The 22,244-nt window shown below is 45.3% G+C and overlaps 1 protein-coding gene across 4 annotated transcripts in view; it reads right to left on the bottom strand.

Annotated features, from left to right (window-relative positions):
* Positions 1-10,712: 10,712 nt before the first annotated feature.
* Positions 10,713-22,244, bottom strand: part of BCKDK (branched chain keto acid dehydrogenase kinase) — a 59,061-nt gene continuing 47,529 nt past the window's right edge. For all 4 annotated transcript variants that reach the window (XM_034419811.3, XM_087893852.1, XM_087893851.1 and 1 more), the window contains exons 9-13: positions 21,496-21,569; positions 19,100-19,228; positions 16,533-16,622; positions 13,575-13,736; positions 10,713-11,835 (exon numbers count right to left, since the gene is read on the bottom strand). In XM_034419811.3, the coding sequence (XP_034275702.1) occupies positions 11,691-11,835; positions 13,575-13,736; positions 16,533-16,622; positions 19,100-19,228; positions 21,496-21,569 (600 nt within the window). In that variant the 3' untranslated portion in view covers positions 10,713-11,690. The remainder of the gene's footprint in view (positions 11,836-13,574; positions 13,737-16,532; positions 16,623-19,099; positions 19,229-21,495; positions 21,570-22,244) is intronic.

The following is a 22,244-nucleotide window of genomic DNA, read 5'->3' as shown; positions in this document are numbered from 1 at the left end:
CCAACTTGGTGTAAGTAATTAGACTGTTGTCCACATAAGGCAATCATATTTTCAGCATCCAAGCACCTTGTTAAAGGAGCCGGTATCTGGTTCCAAAGTCCATTTGTTTTAACTAACTCAGTGAAATGGTAATGATTATCTCAATAAACTTTTGGAAAAAGTTTACATGGTTATGGAGTCTACATAACCTGTTTTTATGACAGACTGAGATTTATTTTATTTCTTTAAATCCTGTTTTTATTATTTTCTTAAATAACTCAAGGCAGTGAACATAACTAATATTTCTTCTTCCTCCTATTTTCCCCACAACAACAACCCTGGGAGATTGGGCTGAGAGAGAAATACAGGCAGTGCTCGACTTACAACAGTTCATTTAGTGACCATTTGAAGTTGACAATGGTGCTGAAAAAAGTGGCATGGCCACATTTTTGACCATTGCTGCATCCCCATGGATTTGGATGCTTGGCAACTGATTCACATTTATGACGGTTGCAGTGTCCTGGGGTCATATGATCATTTTTTATGATCTTCTGACGAACAAAGTCAATGAGGAAGCCAGATTCACTTAACAACCGTATTACTAATTTAACAACTGTGATTCACTTAACAAGTGAAAGAAACATAGCAAGAAAGTATTTGAAGAAATATCCTTCTGGGTTCAGCTCCAAGTGGGAAGAAAGACACTGGAAACATGGAGACTGCTTGGAAAGATGGTTTAATGGTGGACAGGATCACATGGTTTGAGTTCCTGAACAGAAAAGGGGTCGAGATGCTGAGCGTGCCTTAGTTTTATGTCCTCTCTGAGCTTTGAACTTCCTGGGGCACAGGAAGAGTATCCTGATTGGTTGTCAGATTCCCAGGGGGTGGGGGGGTCTTAGCTAGCCTTGCTGGCTGATATAATCTTCCCAGGTGCCATGTGGGGAGTTTCTGTTGCTAGATCAGTGGTGGGTTCCACCCGGTTCTGCCGACCCGGTAGTGGTGACAATATGACATCACCGAACCAGTTCTGCCCCCACCCACCCGTGGGGCTTCAAAGGGCCGCCCTACAGCTGATCAGTGTTAAAAGAAAACAAATGAGTAGGCGGGTGCCTGCAAAAATACATGAGTAGACCAGTGCCTGCAAAAATACATAAGTAGATCAGTGCCTGCAAAAATACATGAGTAGATCAGTGCCTGCAAAAATAAATGGGTAAATCGGTACAGCTCTGCAAGCAGTTAAAAACCTGGTAGAAGAGTACCTCTGCTAAATCCTAAATAATTGTCACATGACCATCAAGCCACGCCCACAAAATAAGCCACACCCACAGAACCGGTAGTAAAAAAATTTAGAACCCACCTCTGTGCTAGATGGGTCCTATTGTATTGCAGATGATGGTCCATTGACAAAGGGGTTGGTGAATTGGGTTTCTGCCTCTGGACCATTGACAAAGGTGGGGGGAGGGAGGCAGGAAAGTGGGAGCTGCTTTGTCTTTAAAACATGTTTCTCCATTTCTCATCCAGGGAAATATATTCTGCCTTTTTAATATTTCCTAAAATATTACATTCTTCTAGGAGAGGGGTGGGTGCTAACCTCCTGCAAAAGGTTGTAAAATGGGGCAAAATTCACTCAACAATTGTCTCACTTAGCAACAGAAATGTTGGTCTCCATTGCGGTCGTATGGCAAGGGCTACCTGTACATTGTGAGAGAACATTCACCTTTTTACTAATGAGTTCTGGCTTGTGTTTCTGTGGTATGACTTCCACTCCCATATAAAAGATAGCATGTGGGAAAATAGTCTTGTAAGAAAACCATTAAACATTCATTCATTCATTCATTCATTCATTCATTCATTCATTCATTCATTCATTCATTCATTTATTTATTTATTTATTTATTTATTTATTTATTTATTTATTTATTAAATTTTTATACCGCCCTTCTCCCAAAGGACTCGGGGCGGTGTACAGCCACATTAAAACAAACATTTACCATAAAATTTAAAAACAATTTAAAATATATAAAATTTGGCCCTTCAGTTAAAAACTACAAACACTCAATTAAAATTCAATTTCTAAGCCACCCCGGCCTGTTGAAACAAAAGAGTCTTAAGGGCACGGCGAAAGGTATGTAGGTCGGGGATCCTGCGAATCTCCGGGGGCAGTTCGTTCCAGAGGGCAGGTGCCCCTACAGAGAAGGCTCTCCCCCTGGGTGTCGCCAGTCGACATTGTTTGGCTGATGGCACCCTGAGGAGTCCCTCTCTGTGGGAGCGTATTGGCCGGTGGGAGGCTATCGGTGGCAGAAGGCGATCTCGTACATACCCAGGTCCTAAGCCATGGAGCACTTCAAAGGTGGTAACCAACACCTTGAATTGCACCCGGAAAACCACTGGGAGCCAGTGTAGCTCGCGCAGGAGAGGTGTTAAATGGGTGCGCCGTGTCGCCCCCATAATCACCCGCGCAGCCGCATTCTGGACCAGTTGGAGCCTCCGAGTGCTCTTCAAGGAGAGCCCCATGTAGAGAGCATTATCCAGACGGGATGTGACGAGGGCGTGAGTGACCATGCAAAAGGCATCCCGGTCCAGAAAGGGATGCAATTGGTGGATCAGGCGAACCTGATAAAAAGCTCCCCTGGCTGCAGCCATCATATGGTCTTCTAAAGACACCGGACATCCAGCAGAACACCCAATTGCGAGCCCTCTCTGAGGGGGCCAAGATCTCGCCCCCAATTGTCAGCGATGGAGCTAGCTGGCTATATCGGGATGCCAGAAACCACAGTCACTCAGTCTTGGAAGGGTTGAGTCTGAGCTTGTTTCTCCCCATCCAGATCCGCACAGCCTCCAGGCACTGGGGCATCACGTCAAGGGGATCATTGGGGTGGTCCAGGGTGGAGATGTACAGCTGAGTATCATCAGCATACTGATGGAACTTCACTCCAAAACCACGGATGATCTCAGCCAGCGGCTTCACATAAATGTTGAACAGAAGGGGCGAGAGGACCGACCCTTGCGGCATCCCACAAACAAGGCACCTCGAGGTCGACCTCTGTCCCCTGCCAACACAAACTGTGCACAGTCAGAGAGGAAGGAGGAGAACCACCGCAACACAGTGCCCCCCACTCCCAACCCCTCCAATCGGTGCAGCATGATACCATGGTTAATGGTATCAAAAGCCGCTGAGGGATCTAATAGGACCAGGACAGAGGAACAACCTCTGTCCCGAGCCCTCCAGAGATCATCAACCAATGCGACCCATGCCGTTTCCATGCTGTACCCTGGCCTGAAGCCCGACTGGTACGGATCTAGATAGACAGCTTCATCCAGGTACTGGGGGAGTTGTCGCACCACCACACTCTCAACAACCTTCACCACAAAGCGAAGGCTGGAGACTGGATGATAGTTCGCTAATACAGCCGGGTCAAGGGAAGGCTTCCTGAGGAGGGGCCTCACCACCGCCTCTTTCAGGGAGGGATGGAAGAAACCCTCACTCAAAGAAGCATTAATAATCCCCTGAAGCCAGCCTCATGTAACCACCCGGGAGGCCAGCACCAACCAGGAGGGACACGGTTCCAATAAACATATGGCAGCGCTAAGTCTACCCAGAATCCTGTCCACGTCCTCAGGAGTCACAAGGTCAAACCCCTCCCAGATAACACTCTCAAGACCCACCTCCGTCCCCCCATCTGAATCTACCCAGTCGGAGTCCAGGCCTTCCTGAATCTGAGTGACTTTGTCATGCAGGAATTGCACAAAATCCTCAGCCCTACCCTGCAAGGGGTCTTCCCTCACTCCGAAATGGAGAAGGGAGCAGGTCACCCTAAACAGGGCTGCTGGGCAGTTCTCTGCAGACGCAATAAGAGCGGAAAAATAATTTGATTTTGCTGCCCTTATCGCCACTAGGTAGATCTTAATATAAGACCTCACCAGTGTTTGGTCAGATTCGGAGTGGCTGGCCCTCCAGTTGCTCTCCAGGCATCTTTTCTGGCTCTTCATCTCCCTCAGCACCTCGGAAAACCAGGGAGCCAATTGAGATTGGTACCGGGTCAGAGGCCGCAAAGGCACGACGTGGTCCAAAGCTCCAGTGGCCGCCCTATCCCAGGCGGCTGCCAGTTCTTCAGTCAAGTCATGAGCCAGAGCTTCAGGGAATAGTCCAAGCTCCATCAGGAACCTATCAGGATCCATCAGGCACCTGGGACGGAACCACCTGGTCGGTTCTGTCTCCCTGCGGCGGAGGGTAGCGGCTCGAAAGTCTAGTCGAAGGAGTGAATGATCTGACCATGACAAGGGCTTAGTGACTATACACCCTGTTTCTAGATCATTCAGCTACTGACCAGAGACAAAAGTCAGGTCCAGAGTGTGTCCCCCTGTGTGAGTAGGGCCTTGAACTAACTGGGTCAGGTCCATGGTTGTCATGGAAGCCATGAACTCCTGGGCTGTCTCTGACGTTTCACCGATGGATGGCAGGTTGAAATCCCCCATGACCATAAGTCTGGGGGTATCCACCGCCACCCCGGCTATTACGTTGAGCAGCTTGGGCAGGGCTGCCGCTACGTGGCAGGGAGCCAGGTATGCAGTCAGCAAGCCCATCTGCACCCCACGACCCCACTTCACAGGGAGGGACTCACATCCGGCTATCTGAGGTACAGTGGCCTCCCTCGGACAAAGACCTTCTTTAATAATAGCCGCCACCCCCCCCGCCCCTACCCTGGGCCCTCGGCTGAGGGAATGCACAGAAACCTGGTGGGCACATTTTAACAAGGGGCACCCCCTCCTCTGGACCCAGCCAGGTCTCCGTAATACCCACCAGGTCCACTCCCCCCTCCTGGATAAGGTCGTAAATGAGGGGGGCTTTATTTACCACGGACCTGGCATTGCACAACATCAGCCGGAGGCCCAGGCCCTGAGAATCTGTGCAACCCGGGGGACGAGAAGAGCATTGGGGACCGGAGTGCGCAATTGCTCGAAGACAGCGAGTGCGCACTCCCAGAACATGATATGGCCCCCTGCTACCACCGTATCTGCCCCTCCCACCCACAGTACTGATTAAACATTTACAGTGTCATCAAACCTAATCTGAGCTTGTAAAGTATTTGATGTGTAAAACAAAGGGAATTTTGGTAGGATGTGAAACTTTGTCTTAGTTCTGGTAAGTCAGGGCATGGCTGAATGAGATAGCTGAAACAGCCATGATAGAGTTTATCATAGACATGAATGAACATACAGGTCTGTAAGGCAAAATCCTTGCTCTGAAAGGAAAATATCTTGTTTTACAAATATTACTAAGAGGTTGGAAAGCATTAAGGGAGTTGACAAAGACTGGGAACACCTGCAAGAGCCAAGCTGAAATGGAGCCTCTCGTTTCAGTTGCAGGCTATATTTACCTTAGAAAGGTAAACCCTGCCTCAGCAAATTTATAGAGGTTTTTTTTTTAAACAGTATACATTAGGCAGTCCTTGACTTATGTCCAGTTGCTTAGTAACCAAAATTACAATGGACCCAAAAAACTTACTTCGACTGGATTAGAAGTTTTGGTAGCTGCCACCTCAACCTCCCACAGTCACGTGGTGGTATTTTGGGTGGTTGGCACCTGGCCTACATTCATAACTGTTTGCAACATTCCACGGTTACAGGACAGCGATTTGTGATTTCTGGTTTCAGGCAAAAACTGCCCATTGCAGACAACAGGTTCACTTAATGACTATAGATTTAGTTTCTTGCTCTAGATTAGGATCTGATTAGAGTTCACCTTCTCTGTCTAGATTTTGCAACCAGTTGCTCAGAATTGCCCTGCTCCTGTTTAATTTATTTGTACCCTGCCTTTGTTATTTTTACAAATAACTCAAGATGGCAAATATATTCAACACCTGCCTCCTCCTATTTTCCCCACAACAGCAACCCCGTGATATATTGTGGGAGGTATACCCCAAAAGGACAGTGCCAGAACTCTCATAGCACCAGAAACCTCAGAAAACAGTGCAAAGAGACCCTTTCCCTTTAAGAAAACCCCAGGCAAAAGCACCAGCTGAAAGGAACATTTAAGTAGAGCCATTAAGATAAGGGGAATCAGGCTAAAAATAACTCACCCAGAACTCCCCATTTCCTCTTTCCTGGCAGAATCAGCCTCCAGAATAGGAAAGACAAAAGCCCCAGGAACAGGATTAACCCATTAAGGCAGGAAGACAGAATTCAGGGCATTGGCAACTCCAAATCTCAACCAACAAATGCTTTGTCTTACACATTGGCAAGAAGAATCAGAACACAAAATACAAGCTGAGTGGACAGGACCTTGTAGATGACCCTCACTCTGTCAAGGACCTTAGAGTACTCATATCAAATGATCTAAGTGCCAAAGCCCACTGTTACAACGCCAAAAAGGCATTAAGGGTTGTAAACCTAATCTTGTGTAGCTTCTTCTCTGGTAATATTGCACTACTAACCAGAGCAATTTGCTAGACCAATTCTCGAATACAGCTCATCTGTCTGGAACCCGCACTGCATATTGGACATTAGTACTTACGGGACCGGCTACTTACGGGACCGGCTACTTACGGGACGCCTACTACCACAAACAGCCTCCCACCGGCCAGTACGCTCTCATAGAGAGGGGCTCCTCCAGGTGCTGTCAGCCAAACAATGTCGACTGGCGGCCCCTAGGGGAAGGGCCTTCTCTGTGGGGGCACCTACTATCTGGAACAAGCTCCCCCGGAGATACAGAGGATCCCGAATCTGCGCACCTTCTGCCGTGCTTTGAAGACACTCCTATTCCAGCAAGGCCGGCCTGGCCTAATTTTCTCCCCTTCTTTTAAATTTTTAAATTGAAATTTTAATTTGTTTTAAATTATTGGGAATTTTAATTGTCTCGGGCAAAATTATTTAATTTGGTTTTAATTATGTTTTTTTAACTTTTGTATTTATGTGTTTTATTTTGTGCCTGTTCACCACCCTGAGTCCTTCGGGAGTAGGGCGGTATACAAATTTAATAAAATGAAAAAATGAAATGAAAATACAATTGAATGTCCAGAAATATTTCACAAGAGGAGTCCTCCTCTCCTCTGCTCACAACAAAATACCTTATGTCACCAGACTTTAAATTTTGGATTTAGAAAATTTAGAACTATGCCACCTTCGGTATAACCTAAGCATAGCTCATAAAATAATTTGTTACAATGTCCTACCTGTCAATGACTACTTCAGCTTCAACCACAACAACATACGAGCACACAATAGTTACAAACTCAAGGTAAACCGCTCCAAACTCGTTTGCAGAAAATATGACTTCAGTAACAGAGTGGTCAATGCCTGGAATGCACTACCTGACTCTGTGGTTTCTTCCCCAAACCCCCAGCATTTTAACCTTAAGACTGTCTACTGTTGACCTCACCCCATTCCTAAGAGGTCTTTAAGGAGCATGCATAACAGCACCAGCATACCTACTGTCCCTGTCCTAATGTTCCCTTTAATTGTATTCATTTTATGAATTCAATTCATGTTTATACTTATATATATTATCTAATACATACTCAACAAAATAAATAAATAAATAAAATAAAATAAATAAATAGAAGTCACTTTAATTAGAGGCACATAAATAAACCCATTGAGCTGCAGGAGTTTCAAGGGGGAATTAACCATAAAAGGCTCAGATTCATCCTGCTTGCAAGCCAGGAATGCTCAAGCTGTGTCACAACTTTCCTTGCGTTCCTGAATTAAAGGATCCCTTTTCTGTCAGCTGGCTTCCATGTCTATTTCTTCTCACCATTGTTGACTGTTTCCCAGCTGGGAAATGAACCAGGGAAATTTTTTCCAACAATGGGTTGGATTGGGTTGGGTTGAGAGAGAGCCACCCAGCTATCTTTCATGACTAAGGCGGGACTTTAATTGCTAGACCCAATTTGGCTCTTTTATCTTCTATTTCAGGGGTACCCAACCCCCAAGCCATGGCACATTGAGCCATTGTGAACCGGACTGCAGAAGGAGCAGGTGAGTGCATATGTATCCCCACTAGTGTGTGCAGCGGGCACACGTACCCGCTGTTCATGCAAATGGGATTGAGCACAAATGCTTGCCCACCAAGTGTGTGGAACCATCCCCTCTCCCACCCTTCCTGGGTTGGTTCACTAAACTGGGAAGGTTGGGGACAGTGGTGAAATCCAAATTTTTTACTACCATTCTGTGGGCGTGGCTTGGTGGGTGTGGCGTGGCTTGGTGGGCATGGCTTGGTGGGTGTGGCAGGGGAACGATACTGCAAAATCTCCATTCCCACCCCACTCCAGGGGAAAAATACTGCAAAATCTCCATTCCCACCCCACTCTGGGGTCAGCCAGAAGTGGTATTTGCCGGTTCTCTGAACTAGACAAAATTTCCGCTACTAGTTCTCCAGAACCTGTCAGAACCTGCTGGATTTCACCCCTAGTTGGGGAGCTCTGTTCTACTTCCAGTGGGATGATCTTGTGAAGATCCATCTCTCTGGGCAGAATCTGGTACTCTTTACAGTGATCAGGTTAGTTTTGAGTCATGGGGTATTTGTGAAGAGTGCTTATATTAGGAGCTTGATGACCTTGTGCTACCAACCATAGCAGGCTATTATGTGGAGACAGCCATTTTTATTAAGACAGTTTGGCATGGCCAGCTAAAGAATAAAGGCATTCATATTCAGGCTTGGATGTCTCTGTCAGTGTATTCATGACTGGCAGAGACATGGTAACAAGGTCAGCCAATGAGAACTGTTTGGAAACTGAAACAATATTTGACTGAAACAGCAAGGAGCCTGGGCGTGGCTTAGGTTTAGCTTAACTGCCCTGTTTAGAGGAGTTCTCTTTGCCTGTATTAAGCTCTGAGCTCTGAAGCTGCAAACTAGTCTGCAACTCTGAACTGAAACTGTTCTCTCCTCTGCCTGTGTTTGCTTGTCATCTCTACCACGTTGGAAGAACCACTTTTGGTATTGTATATATGTCTCATGCGTTATTATGTATATAAAGAGAAGTTAATGAATCCTGCTACATCAGTTACCTCTGTGTGTTTCTGGATTTGATTGCGGTAAAAAACTCTTGACAGTTTCCTTGTTAAATATTTATCTGAAGAACAAAATCTTTACCCGTCTCTGAGGAATCTCAGAGAAGAAAAGCCTTCTTTTGCCTTTTTTTCTCCAGCAAGAAGAGAAACATGTTTGGTAATGAAACGTTTGCAAGAAAACCACCAAGCTCAGAAAGCACCAAGGACTCCAGAGCGGCTTGCATCTGTTGTAGATGGAATCCAGCTTTCCCAGGAAAGTACCTCCCCATGTCAAATGGCCACATACATACATACATACATAAAATAAATAGGTAAGCCCCCCCTTGTTCCTGTTTGCTGTCCTGCTCACCCACACCAATTTCAAAAGTATTCTTCCTGTAAGCAAGGTCTAATTAAAGAAAAAATGAATTTTTAAAAATGCAAGCTCTGTTTTTTAACATCAGCACTGAGATTATACATAATTTTCAGAGAAATAATTTGTTTCCATTGCTCCCTATTCACACACACACACACACACCCCGATGTGTGTATGTGTCTGTGTATTCAAGTATTTCTGGCAACTGCTTGGACAAATCCCTGCAGTTTTCTTGTAAAGAGAGAAAAAAAAAAACTGGTTTGTCACTGCCACTTTCTTCCCAGGGTTGAAATAAGAGGCTCAAAGTCCCCTAGCTGATTTTGTGCCTAAACTAGAACTAGAGATCAGAGTTTCCTGGTTTCTAGCCTGGTGCTTTTAACCGTTACACCAAGATGGCTCTCTTCTTCTTTGGTTGACTGAATATGTGCCATCAAGTCAGTGTCAACTCCTGATACCCCAGCTTAACCACAGGCAGTCCTTGACTTTTAAATTATCCATTTAGCAACCACTCGAAGTTACAATGGGCCTGTAAAAAATGACTTACGATTGGTTCCTCGCCCTTATGACCGTCACACAATCATCACAGTCATGTAATCAAAATTTGAGCGTTTGGGAGTCAACATGCAAAAGACAGTTGCCGCATCCCAAGGTCATGTGATTGTCATTTGCGACCTTCCCAGCTGGCTTTTGACATGCAAAGTCAAGGAGGGAAGCTGCATTCACTTAATGACCGCATGACTCACTTAACAACCACAGTGATTTGCTTAACAACCGTGGCCATAAAAGGGGTGCAGCTCGCTTAACGATTGCCTTGCTTAGCAACAGAATTCTGGTCCCAACTGTGTTTTTTTGTTTTGTTTTTTTTAATTTGATTTATATGCCGCCCTTCTCCGGAGATTCAGGGCGGCTTACAATGCGTTAAGCAATAGCCTTCATACTTTTGTATATTTATACAAAGTCAGCTTATTGCCCCCACAAACTGGGTCCTCAATTTACCTACCTTAGAAAGGATGGAAGGCCGAGTCAACCTTGAGCCTGGTGAGATTCGAACTTACAGTAATTGCAGACAGCTGGTGTTAATCACAATGCTATCAGTCTGCTGAGCCACCAGGCCCAGTTTTAAGTTAAGGACTAGCTATAGTAACATGGTTAGCTTTGTCATAGCAGGATCTACAGAAGTACAGGCCGTATCTGTGTATATGAATTCTGCAGGTGAGCTGTGTCCTCTGGAAAGCTTCAGTTTCATTTATCATCCCCATGAACAATAAAACATAAGTTTTAATAAATAACTGAAACAGATATTTCAATTTCCAAAATGTATACAATGATAAGCTACACGTATCCCTCAAGGAAAGATGAACATGCTGGATTTTTGAGTGTGCACTTTTTTATTTAAGTATTGTAACAGGAAATCATGGTTTTTCATTTTGAATCTTCACCCACTAATGGAAAGGAACGGGGGAAGAGCAGACAACAAACTCGGATTCTGGATTTAAAAGTCAGCTGAATGACATCCGTAAGATCAAAGGCAGAGAGGAAAGATGCCAATAAAATACGTTACCTCGGGAAGAAGAATGTTGTGGAATCTATAGCTTGGATTCCAAAAGGGAGCCATGTGGTTAATTTCCCCCCCCCCCCCCAGGCCATCATCTTTCACCGTTGTGCACCATGAAAAGTCTCTTTGCTGACCGACAGGTAAATTCTAATCCCCAAATAGGAAACCCACCTCTAAATCTTAGACGGCAGCAAGGGAGAACTTTTCAAGAGATGCCCTATCCTGTCATCAGAGTCGATCCACAGAGAGGAAGACGTGCTGAGTGGCCAATGTGTTGGGATCCGTACGTGACAGGTGAACAGAGGAAATGCATCTTCAAATGCATCGGAAGTCAACCAGAGGAGGTTGGGACAAGGCCACAGATTGGGTTGGCAGTGTGCAAGAAAACGATGGAGAAACAACACTGCTTTGCACGGATGTTCTTGGGTGGCCTTGAGTATTTCCATGTGGGAACGGGAGAGATGTGCTTTGGGTTACTTGGGTTCAAGAGGCCAACTCAAGGACCACCGAAGATGCACCAACGCAGCAGGATCAGAGGATGCGACAGGAAGCAATGTTCTGAACAGCAACCACAGAGGAGAGGTAGCCCTCTATTCCTTTCTCACCACATCTAGGTGTCCACAAGGATCAAAATGCTTCGTAAGTGGGGAAGCACGGCAGGTGCTTAGGAATCCAGATGAGAAGAAACGGTGACGGAATCCATGCCAATGTGGGTTTGGTGTGGGTATTAAAAGCTTTCTTCAGAAGCAAGGAAGGGGTAAGTCAGTCTCATTGCAGGGTGGGGGGAGAGTTCTAAATGCGGAAACTTTCCTCTTTGCCATCGATGTGCTTGAGACGGAGGTAGACATCTGTGCCAATGCCCTGCAGGGACTGGAGAGTCAAAGAACCACCCAGATATTCAGCGTAAGCCCGGGAAGTTGGCAAGCCAAATCCGAACCTGTGGAAGAGAGAATCAAAAGGGGTCGTTGGTTGGTTTCAGAGTCTCCCATAGCTACAAGAGCCGTACGGTAGCAGAGTCTTTGGAGGGGACAGAAGCCTGTGAGAAATCCTACATTCTACTGGTGAAATGTAAAATTTGTCACTACCGGTTCTATGGGCGTGGCTTGGTGGTGGTGGGATAATGTGACTGGGTGGGCGTGGCCAACTTTTTTTTTTTTTACTTTTAAAAACATGTTTTCTACAACCTTAAGAGGTTGCAGAAAAAAAATGCTTTTAGAAGCCTCTGACGATCAGGCAATTCAGCTGGGATCATCAGAGGCTTTTAAAAGCATTTTTTTTCCTTCAACCTCTTCAGCCGAAGGGGTTGCAGAAAAAAATGGTTTTAGAAGCCTCTGACGATCCCAGCTGAGCCCCGCGATCATCAGAGGCTTTTTTTAAATTTTATTTTTAAAAGCATTTTTTTGGCCAAAGAGGTTGTAGAAAAAATGCTTTTAAAAGTAAAAAAAAACAGCCTTTGATGATCACGCGGCTCAGCTGGGCATGGGGGGGAGCCCCCACAGGAATTTTTGCTACCGGTTCTCCGAACCACCTGCCGCCATCGCTACCGGATCAGGCAATCCAGTCCGAACCGGGAGCATTTCACCCCTGCTACATTCGCTTATTCACAGCAAACTAGTATCATTATGCATCAGGTTGCCTTGCATAAACCTCCTATTAGGAAATGGGTAAGGCTCCATCAGGGGTGTCAAACTCGATTTCATTGAGGGCTGCATCAGGGCTGTGTTTGACCTTGGAGGGCATGGGGCGTGGCCAGGGGGAGGCATGGCCAGCTCGATATCACTCATGCCGGGGGTACCTATAGTGGCCCGGGCGAGGCTGGGGGATCTATTGTCTCCAATGGAGGAAAGCGAGAACAGGGAGAGGGCCAAACCCTTGTCCTCCAGAGGAGACTTGCTGTCCCTCTCAGGTTACCTGGAGGACCCCCGGACAGCAGCGCAGGCTGTCCAGAGCCCTAGGCAGCAGAGGGCAAGGCCCAGCCCAGCCCACAAGCTCCCAGGGCACCGGCACCGGCACCCCACAGCCCAGCCCAGCCCAGGTTCCCTGAGGGGGTGCCTAGCTATGCTTATCTCCTCCTCGAGACTCCTGCTGTTCTCGCTCTCCTTGGTCAGGTTGCTCATGGTGCGTGCAGGAGGATGAAGTGTGTAGGTCAGAGGGAGGCCCACATTCTCTCCATGCAAGAAGACTCAGGTTTGTAAGCAAAGCATCTTCAGCGATCGGATGGGAGGCCACCAGGAAGACCTCCTGCAGTCCCCTGCCAGCGAAAACAGAGCTCAGGGGTGCTATGCGCGGCCCTCCCGAGCTCCGTTTTCGCTGGCAGAGGCACATGGGCCAGTCCTTTCCATGGCGGCCCTGCGGGACAGATCTAAGCACCCCGTGGGCAGAATCTGGCCTGTGGGCCTTGAGTTTGACACCCCTGCTTCATGGAGTGTCACTGCTTCAGGAAAGGTAAGCCATCCTTCCCCCACCACAAACGCAAGCAAACTACTGACCAATGACTATAGAGGTGGTTCTTGAGTTACCATCGTAACTGACTCCTGCAATTAAGGTCATAAGTCGTGACAATCATCAAGTGGGTCACCGCGTGACCAGATCTGATTTTGCAATCTCTTTTTTGTGGCCTAACATGTCTGGATTTATCCCAAGCACCCTCCCTTCCCATCTGTACATTGTGCTCACCCGTGCATGGGGCCCGACTGGGCACTGTTCCCCATTTCCACCATGTTCCCGAAGAGGCTGTTCATGCGGGGATCCTGATTGCTCGCTTCGGCAGTGGTAAAGTGGTAATCGGTGACCTTGTCAACGTGGTCATGAGGGATTCCTGCTCCTCGGTCTGAAATCCTGCCAACGGGAAGAGAGACGTGCAGAAGAAGCCATCCCTGACACTGCAAACTTATGAGACTGTTTGGGTTGTTTTGGTAGACCTTCTTGCTAGAAGACTAGATGGAAGGAATGCCACTCCACTGGTCCTTTTGGGTTTCTCAGGAGCTTCTGGCACCCACCATGGTATCTTTTGGGTCATTCGTGGTGGTGCAGTGGCTAGAAGGCAGTATTGCAGGCTAATTCTGCTGACTGCCAGGAGTTCGATTCTGACCGGCTCAAGGTTGACTCAGTCTTCCATCCTTCCGAGGTCGGTAACATGAGAACACAAATTGTTGGGTGGGCGATACGCTAACTCTGTAAACCGCTTAGAGAGAGCTGTAAAGCACTGTGAAGCGATATATAAGCCTGTGCTATTGCTATTACTATCTGATAGATTCAACCTAGGAAGAAATTTGCAGCAATTCTCGTCCCGCCTGCCGGGACTGCTCAGAAGATTATTTTTTTTTGGACATTGGTTTATAAAGTCCCAAGGGATTCTATTTGTCTCCTACCTCACATTTAGAGGTGTGTGGGAGATCATTCTGATCTTGGAGTGGAATGTTATCAGGATGCTGGTGATACCCAGCTCTGCTATTCCCTACTGTCTAACTCAATGGTGAAATCCCGCTGGTTCTATCTGGCTCGCCGAACTGGTAGCGCCGGTGGGAGGCTCTGCCCACCTGCTGGGACATCATTACAGCCCTTTTTTTACCATCTGCGCATGCACAGAAGGTTCTGTGGATGTGCAGAAGAGGTGCATACGTGCATAGTGGACATGTGCTCCTATTCCCGAACTGGTAGTGAAGCAGGGGTGAAATGCTCCCGGTTCGGACCGGATCACCCAATCCGGTAGCAATGGTGGCAGGTGGTTTGGAGAACCAGTAGCAAAAATCCCTGTGCCCCGCCCCCATGCCCAGATGAGGCGCGATATCATCAGAGGTTGTTTTTTTACTTTTAAAATTATTTTTTCTACAACCTCTTCAGCCGAAAAAAATGCTTTTAAAAGTAAAAAAAAAAGCCTCAGATGATCGCGCGGCTCAGCTGGGATCATCAGAGGCTTTTAAAAGCATTTTTTCTACAACCTCTTCGGCCAAAGAGGTTGTAGGAAAAATAATGCCTTTAAAAGCCTCTGGCGATCCCAGCTGAGTTGCCTGATCGTCAGAGGCTCCTAAAAGCATTTTTTTCTGCAACCTCTTTGGCGGAAGAGGCTGTAAAAAAATGCTTTTAAAAGTAAAAAAAAAAAAAAAAAAGTTGGCCAAGCCCATCCAGTCACATTACCCCCACCACCACCACCAAGCCACGCCCACAGAACCGGTAGTAACAAATTTTAGATTTCACCCCTGTAGTGAAGGTAAGTGGATTTCACCGCTGATCTAACTCCAAGGAAATCATCTATACCAGGGGTCCTCAAACTTTTTAAACAGGGGACCAATTCACGGTCCCTCAGACTGTTGGGGGGGCCGGACTGGCTGGGTGGGCATGGCTAGGTGGGCATGTCACTGGGTTGGCATGGCCAATTTAGCAGTCCATTATACAATACACACAAATTAAACTTTGTTATGCTCCTAGGGGTAGAAAGCAGGTTAGTGAAGGGATATGGCTGCGGTGTGTCTCTCTGTGTGTGTGTCTCTCTCTCCTTCCCTCTCTCTTTCTTTTGGCTGGGGAGGCCAAAAATTGGCCAATTTTTGGCCTCCTCAGCCTCCAGTACCACTCTGCCACCTAAAAATGGCCTCCTGGGGCCACTGCGCGTCCCGTTTTTGGCCTCCTTGGCCTTCAGAAGATGGGTGGGGGCCAGCGGGGAGGGGGGCGATGTGGGCAGGGTAGCCTTGAGGTCCCGCATGGGCTGGATTAATGGCTTCAGCAGGCCATATGTGGCCCGTGGGCCATAGTTTGAGGATTCCTGATCTATACCTTCAGTTGCCCAGCTCAATAATGGGCTGGGTGAGAAAAATTAAGCTGAAATAAAATATAGACAAAACGGAGGCACCGTTGGTAAGCAGAAAGCTGAGGTCCGGAATTGGAGTGAGATCTGCTTGGGTTGTATTCTCCCAGAAAGACCAGTTTGGGAGGGCTCCTTCATCCCCAGTTGTCACTGGATTTCCAAATGACAACTGCGGTGAGGAGTGAATTTACCCACTGATGGCTCTGAAGCTGGTGGCTCAGCAGAAGTTCCCCATCCCTTGGTTGCAATCTGTTTTGACATTCTGAAGATGTCTCTCAGTCAGAGGAACAAGGCCTTCTCTTCGGTGGCTTCTAGACCATGAAATGCCCTCACTAAGAAGGTTCGTCTAGTTTCTGCTCGCTTTGTTCCACTTAATTTATCTAATTAAAGGGGAAAAAGTGCTCTGTAATTTTTGTTCTAAGAAACATGATGTTAGCTAGTTAGGGTAATGAAACGATTACAAGAAAACAAGCAAGCTCAGAGAGAACCAAGGACCCCTAATGCATTCATGTATTTGCCTCAACATCAGCTCTCGCGGAAGTGAATAACACAGTCAAACATCAATACTTGACGACAGGAAATGATTTATGACATTTTGTATTATGTCATTAAATGTTTTATGGTAAAATGTTTTATAAAATTTGCCAGATTTCAACTCAATAGGATTCATGGGTCCTGGATTTTGGATACAATCTATAAGATAACCCACTTTAGGTGCCTCGGTTCAAAACTTATAGCCCTACCCTGCACTGTTTCGCCCAGTTAAAATTTCCAACAGACTAGACAAGAGAGTTTTAGTAGTATATCGATATGCAAATATTGCAGCAAAGTACCTTATGATGAGGTCAATATCATTGTTGGCAATCGTGATGATAATGTCTGGCACATTGTATGGGGTATCCAGGTGAGATTCCATCGTAGCTCTGAAAGAATCAAAGCCATGAAGCTATTATTTCGCTAAAACATCATTTTGGCTGATTGCAAAGATCTGGGCATAGTGAATATCAACCCTGAAGCGAGCCTGGCTGAGGCCAACTATGAGGCTTTCATAGTTGCCACAAAGCGAAGGGGGGAAAAGGGAGGGGGGAATTTTAGATAGCTCAGCTTGGCCGTCAAAATAAAAGGTTTTCTTGTGGGAACCAAGCTCATTCCAACAGGTGGCTGGGAAGAGGAGGAGTGGAGTAACCAGGCAACCTGCTAGCACCACTAGCACCTTTTTTCAGTGCCATTTGATCGGTTGCTAAATGAATGGTTGTAAATTGAGGATTATCTGAACTGTTGAAAGTTTTGCAGTCAAGATAGAGCCCCTAAATTGGCTCTTTCCTCTAAGCCAACTGTCTCCTTCCTCCTTATGTTATAACTAGTTCTTCTAAGAAATCTCAAGAAAATAGAAAGGGCTTATCTATAAATGAATCTTGAGGAAAACAAAAGGGATCTTCATTCAAGGCCATGAAATCTCGCTTTCTTTCAACACTTAATGCTGATCATCTTTTTCCGTAGGGAACAGGAAAAAAGATGTGGCAATCAATTCCCTCCCTCAAAGATGGATATTGTCTTGGAATTATCCTGAATTTACGACTACAAAGGGGACCAGAATCTCAGTTGTAAGTCATTGCGATTATAAATTGAGGCAAGATGTGATTGGACATGATTTTTCAACTCTTTTTAGGATGTTCATTAAGCGAAACATACAGTTGTAAATCCAAATCATATGGTTGATAAGTGAACCCATTCTCCTGAATCTACAAAAAATGCCAAACACCGGCAAAATAATAATAATAATAATTGCAAATCATGGTCATGTGACTGTAGGACCCTGCAACTGGCTGTAAATGCAAGCCAGTTGCCTGAAATGAAAAGGGGGACAGTATGAGATTTTACAATGTCCAGAACAGGGGTGAGTTCTACTTACCTTTACTACCGGTTTGCAACGGGACTGCATATGCATGCACAGAACCCATGATGACGACGTGGCGGGTGGACAGAGCCTCCCGCCGGTTTTCCTACCAGTTCTATCGAACCGGACCGAACCGGGAGCAACCCACCACTGGTCCAGAAGTGCTTTGCAAGCCATGAAACACGCTTTCCGAGACTGTCGTAATTTTGAATGGTCATTAAACCATTCCAGTCTCTTCTTAAAAACTTACCAGTCGTAAGTCTAGGACTACTTGAATGTAGTATTATATTCCAGGATCTGGAACCAACATATAATGGTTCTTCCCAGGAAACAGGAAGGATGTGTAGAAGGAGTGGCAGAAGCTGGGGGGTGGAGTCAAAAGAGGAATCAGCCTAGAATCCTTATGCAGCCACAAAAGGACTTAGTCCAACCTCTCTTGAATCCAGCCCTTATCTAACGCCAAGATCATGCTAATATTAGTTGAGTAGATTCCTGGGCATAGACATGAGTCCGCTTAATTGGAATTTCACTGGTAGTCTTGATCTTTCCTGCCTGTCAGGATGGTTCAGAATTTAGACCTGTTAGAATAGACTAGAGCTGGAAGGGACCTTGGAGGTCTTCTAGTCCAGCCCCCTGCTCAAGCAGGAGACCGTATAATATTTCAGATAAGTAGCTGTATAGTTTCTTCTTAAAAACCTCCAGAGATGGAGCACCCACGATTTCTGAAGACAAGCTGTTCCACCAGTTAATTCTCCTCACTGTTAGGAAGTTTCTCCTTAATTCCAGGTTGCTTCTCTCTTTCGTTAGTTTCCAAACATTGTTTCTTGTCCTGCCCTCTGGTGCTTTGGGAAATAATTTGACTCCCTCCCCTTTGTGGTAGCCTCTCAAGTACTGGAATATTGCTATCATGTCACTCCTAATTCTTCCTTTCTTTAGATTAGCTAGCCAAACCCAAAACCTGCAGCCGTTCTTCATATATATTAGTCACCAAGTCTTTGATCATCTTAGTTGCTCTTCTCTGAACTTTTCCCAAAGTCTTTTGTAGTATGGTGACAAAAATTGATTGCGGTATTTCAGATGTGGTCTTACTAGGGTTTTACAAAGTGGTACTAGCACTTCATGTGATCTTGATTCTATGCCTCTGTTTATACAACCTGGGATTGTATTAGCGTTTTTGGCTGCTGCTGCACACTGCTGGCTCATATTCTAGTGATCATCCACTAGCACTCCAAGGTCCCTCTCACAGTTAGTGTTTTTGAGTCAGGTCTCACATAATCTGTACTTTGGTTTTTCCTGCCTAAATGTAAAACCTGGTTTGATTTCACCTACTATGCACTCCCTTTGAATGCCACCTTTGCATGCTGGATTTCCTCCATTCACTCTCCCTCATGGTATCTGTCCATGACAGATGTCTGTTTACATTCTCGACATTCCTGCCCTCTCATTCAAATCCACCAAATTAGGACAAAATCTCCCTCCCGCTCACAGAGCTCTGGCACTCACCGCATTGCGTTCTTCAGCAATTCTGGAAGGATGTAATCCAGAGGCATCGGAATGAAAGGGAAGCGAGCTGCCACGTGCCCGTTGATCCGCACCTGAGGTGCATTGCCATACTTGTGTTCACACAGGCGCCTGTGGGAAAATCACGAAGGGGTTAAATAGAGACCCAAATTTCTTAATAAGTGATGTTTCTGGGGACAACCTGCATTAGAAAAATACTGACTCGTTTCCATCTTTCCAGGCAGGCTGACTAAAATAATCCTGTACTTTTCGCATTTCCCTCTTGATTCTTTTCTCTTAGATTAATGGAACAGTAACAGCATTCTTTCAATCATCAGGCACAAATGTCTCCAAGGTGCTTTTTTCAAGAGGCAACCGGACTTTCTGATTTTTCTTTGAAGACATTTTGCTTCTCATCCAAGAAGCTTCCTCAGCTCTGACTGGATGGTGGGGAATGGAAGGATTTATACTCCTTGCAGACAGCTGGTCATTTGCATTCTTTTAGAGAGTCTTTGAGGCCACTTGGAGGTTTATCTGTGTCATCAAAGTCACCTGAATAGTGCAAATGGGTGCAGAGTCTTCTCGGACAGCTGAAAGGACTGTGTTGTAGACTGGAGATAGATGATGTCATATCCCCCCCCCTCTGTTGAGAGAGGGCTGTTCAATTTTGATTTGTGACCCTGAAGACACAGATTAAAAGGATGCAAATGACCAGCTGTCTGCAAGGAGTATAAATCCTTCCATTCCCCACCATCCAGTCAGAGCTGAAGAAGCTTCTTGGATGAGAAGTGAAACATCTTCAAAGAGAAAGCAGAAAGTCCAGTTGCCTCTTGATAAAGCACCTTTGGGACAACCATGACCTGGATGACTAAAAATCTCCATAGAAAACAGACACAAATCTAATCCTCACCCATAGACTGAAGAAGTTTAGTCGTAAGCAGATCAATTCCATCTTTTAATCCAGTTACACCATCCAAATGTTCGGATTTTAAACTATTTTTTAAATCCAGTTCAATGTATTTTGGATTACTTTGTGCTTTTATTTAGTTTGAATGCCTTTTAATTTAACACTTGATGCTGCTACTGCATGATTCCCATCGATCTGCAATTAGCAGAAGAATTTCAGGGTGGGGGAAGCCAACAATTGCAGGTGGTCCTCGACTTATGACCACAGTTGGACCACAATTTATGTGGCTAATAAGATGATTGCCAGAGGGAGTTTTGATGATCTTTTTGACATGGATGTTAAGCGAATCCCTGCCATTGTTAAGTGAGTCATGAAGTTGTTAAGATCGGAAATGCCGATTTCCTGAACCTGGGACGCTCCAACCATCATAAATACATGCCCTTTGCCAAGCTCCCAAATTTTGATTATGTGACCATGAGGATGCTGCAACGGTTATAAGTGTGAGGACTGGTCGTAAGTCACTTTTTTCAGCGCCATTGTAACTTAGAACAGTCAGTGAATGAATGGTTGTAAGTCGAGAACTACTTGTAATCTTACAAAGCTTAAAAAAAGAACGAACTATCTAGTACGGACACTAGATGGCGCTATTGACTGCTTCATACAGGTAGTCCTCCTCTTATGACCACAATGGAGCCCAAAATTTATGGTGCTAAGTGAGACATTTGTTAAGTGAGATTTGCCCCATTTTATGACCTTTCCTAGGACAGTTGTTAAGTGAATCACTGCAGTTGTTAAGTTAGTAACACAAGTGAATCTGGTTTGCCCATTGACTTTGCTTCTCAGGAGATCACCAAAGGGGATCACATGATCCCATGAACACTGCAACCATCATAAATATGAACCAGTTGCCAAGTATCTGAATTTTGATCATGTGACCATGGGGGATTCTGCAATAGTCATGTGAAAAATGATCCTAAGTCACTTTTTTCAATGTCATTGTAAATTTGATAGGTTACTAAATGAGCTGTTGCAAATCGAGGACTATCTACAGCTAGCCCTCAGGTTACAACCATTCATTTAGTGACTGTTCAAAGTTATAATGGTGCTGAAAAAAGTGACTTATGACTGTTTTTCACACTTATGACCGTTGCAGCATCCCCACGGTCACATGATCAGAATTAAGACATGTAGGAACCGACTAATATTTATGACGGTTGCAGTGTCCCTCGGATCACGTGATTCCCTTTGGTGACCCCCTTCACACAAGCAAAGTCAATGGAGAAGCGAGATTCACTTAACAAACGTGTTACTAAGTTAACAACTGCAGTGATTCACTTAATAACTGTAGCAACAAAGGTCGTAAAATGAGGCAAAACTCACTTAATGAATGCCTCACTTAGCAACAGGAAATTTTAGGCTCCATTGTGGTCGTAAATCGAAGACTACCTGTGTGAGGAGTGTGAAACCAGATCAGCAGCAATAATTAAATTACCTGGCAAAATCCACCCATTTTTCAATTATTTTCTTTGGCGACAAGCGGGTGCAGATGATTCCAACGAAGTCTGGCTGCAAGAAAATACAAAAATAATAATAATGCTACTTCAGCATCGGATTAACATCATTCATTCCAATGAAATGTTTAACCTAAAAGCTGTCTTCCTTCAATCCCAAGGCCAAAATCTAAAAGCTAATGCTAAAAGACTTTGGGCTGGGCCTGCAAGTTCTGTGGGCAAAAGCAAAAATGTCAGCAAAACCTTGATGACTAGTTACTAATATCTCCTGCCAGACAATTTCTCAGTTACTCGGAAATCTAAATCTGTGCCAGCCAAAGGAGAGAGATTTTCTCCCTTTTATTGCTGGAGGAAGGGACGTTAAGCAAGGAATCCTGCCTGAATTAGAGCACCTTGGAACACCGCATCGTTAGATGCTCTCTTGGTAGGCCTCCCATAGTGCTTTTATTTTATATATATATGTATATATTTAATTAAATGTTTTAAAGAGAACAAAAAAGCCAATATAAAAGAGAAACTAAAAAGAAAAAAAAAAGAACAACAAAAGTGCAATAAGAATAAATAGAAAGAAGAAGCTTCTGGTTTCCTTTGTGGCAACTATAAGTATGATTAGAAAAATATCTCTTATTCTGTGGGAAATCAGAGAATGGGGGGGGAAAACCCACCTCATCTTTTTTCTATTCTCTGGTGATTTTTCTAATCACCAGAACCCTAATTCATAAGTGCATTT

Source organism: Pantherophis guttatus, chromosome 4, assembly GCF_059756535.1.
Source record: "Pantherophis guttatus breed Tessera chromosome 4, ASM5975653v1, whole genome shotgun sequence".
Taxonomy (NCBI): Eukaryota; Metazoa; Chordata; class Lepidosauria; order Squamata; family Colubridae; genus Pantherophis; species Pantherophis guttatus.
This window is presented reverse-complemented; position numbering and strand designations above follow the sequence as displayed.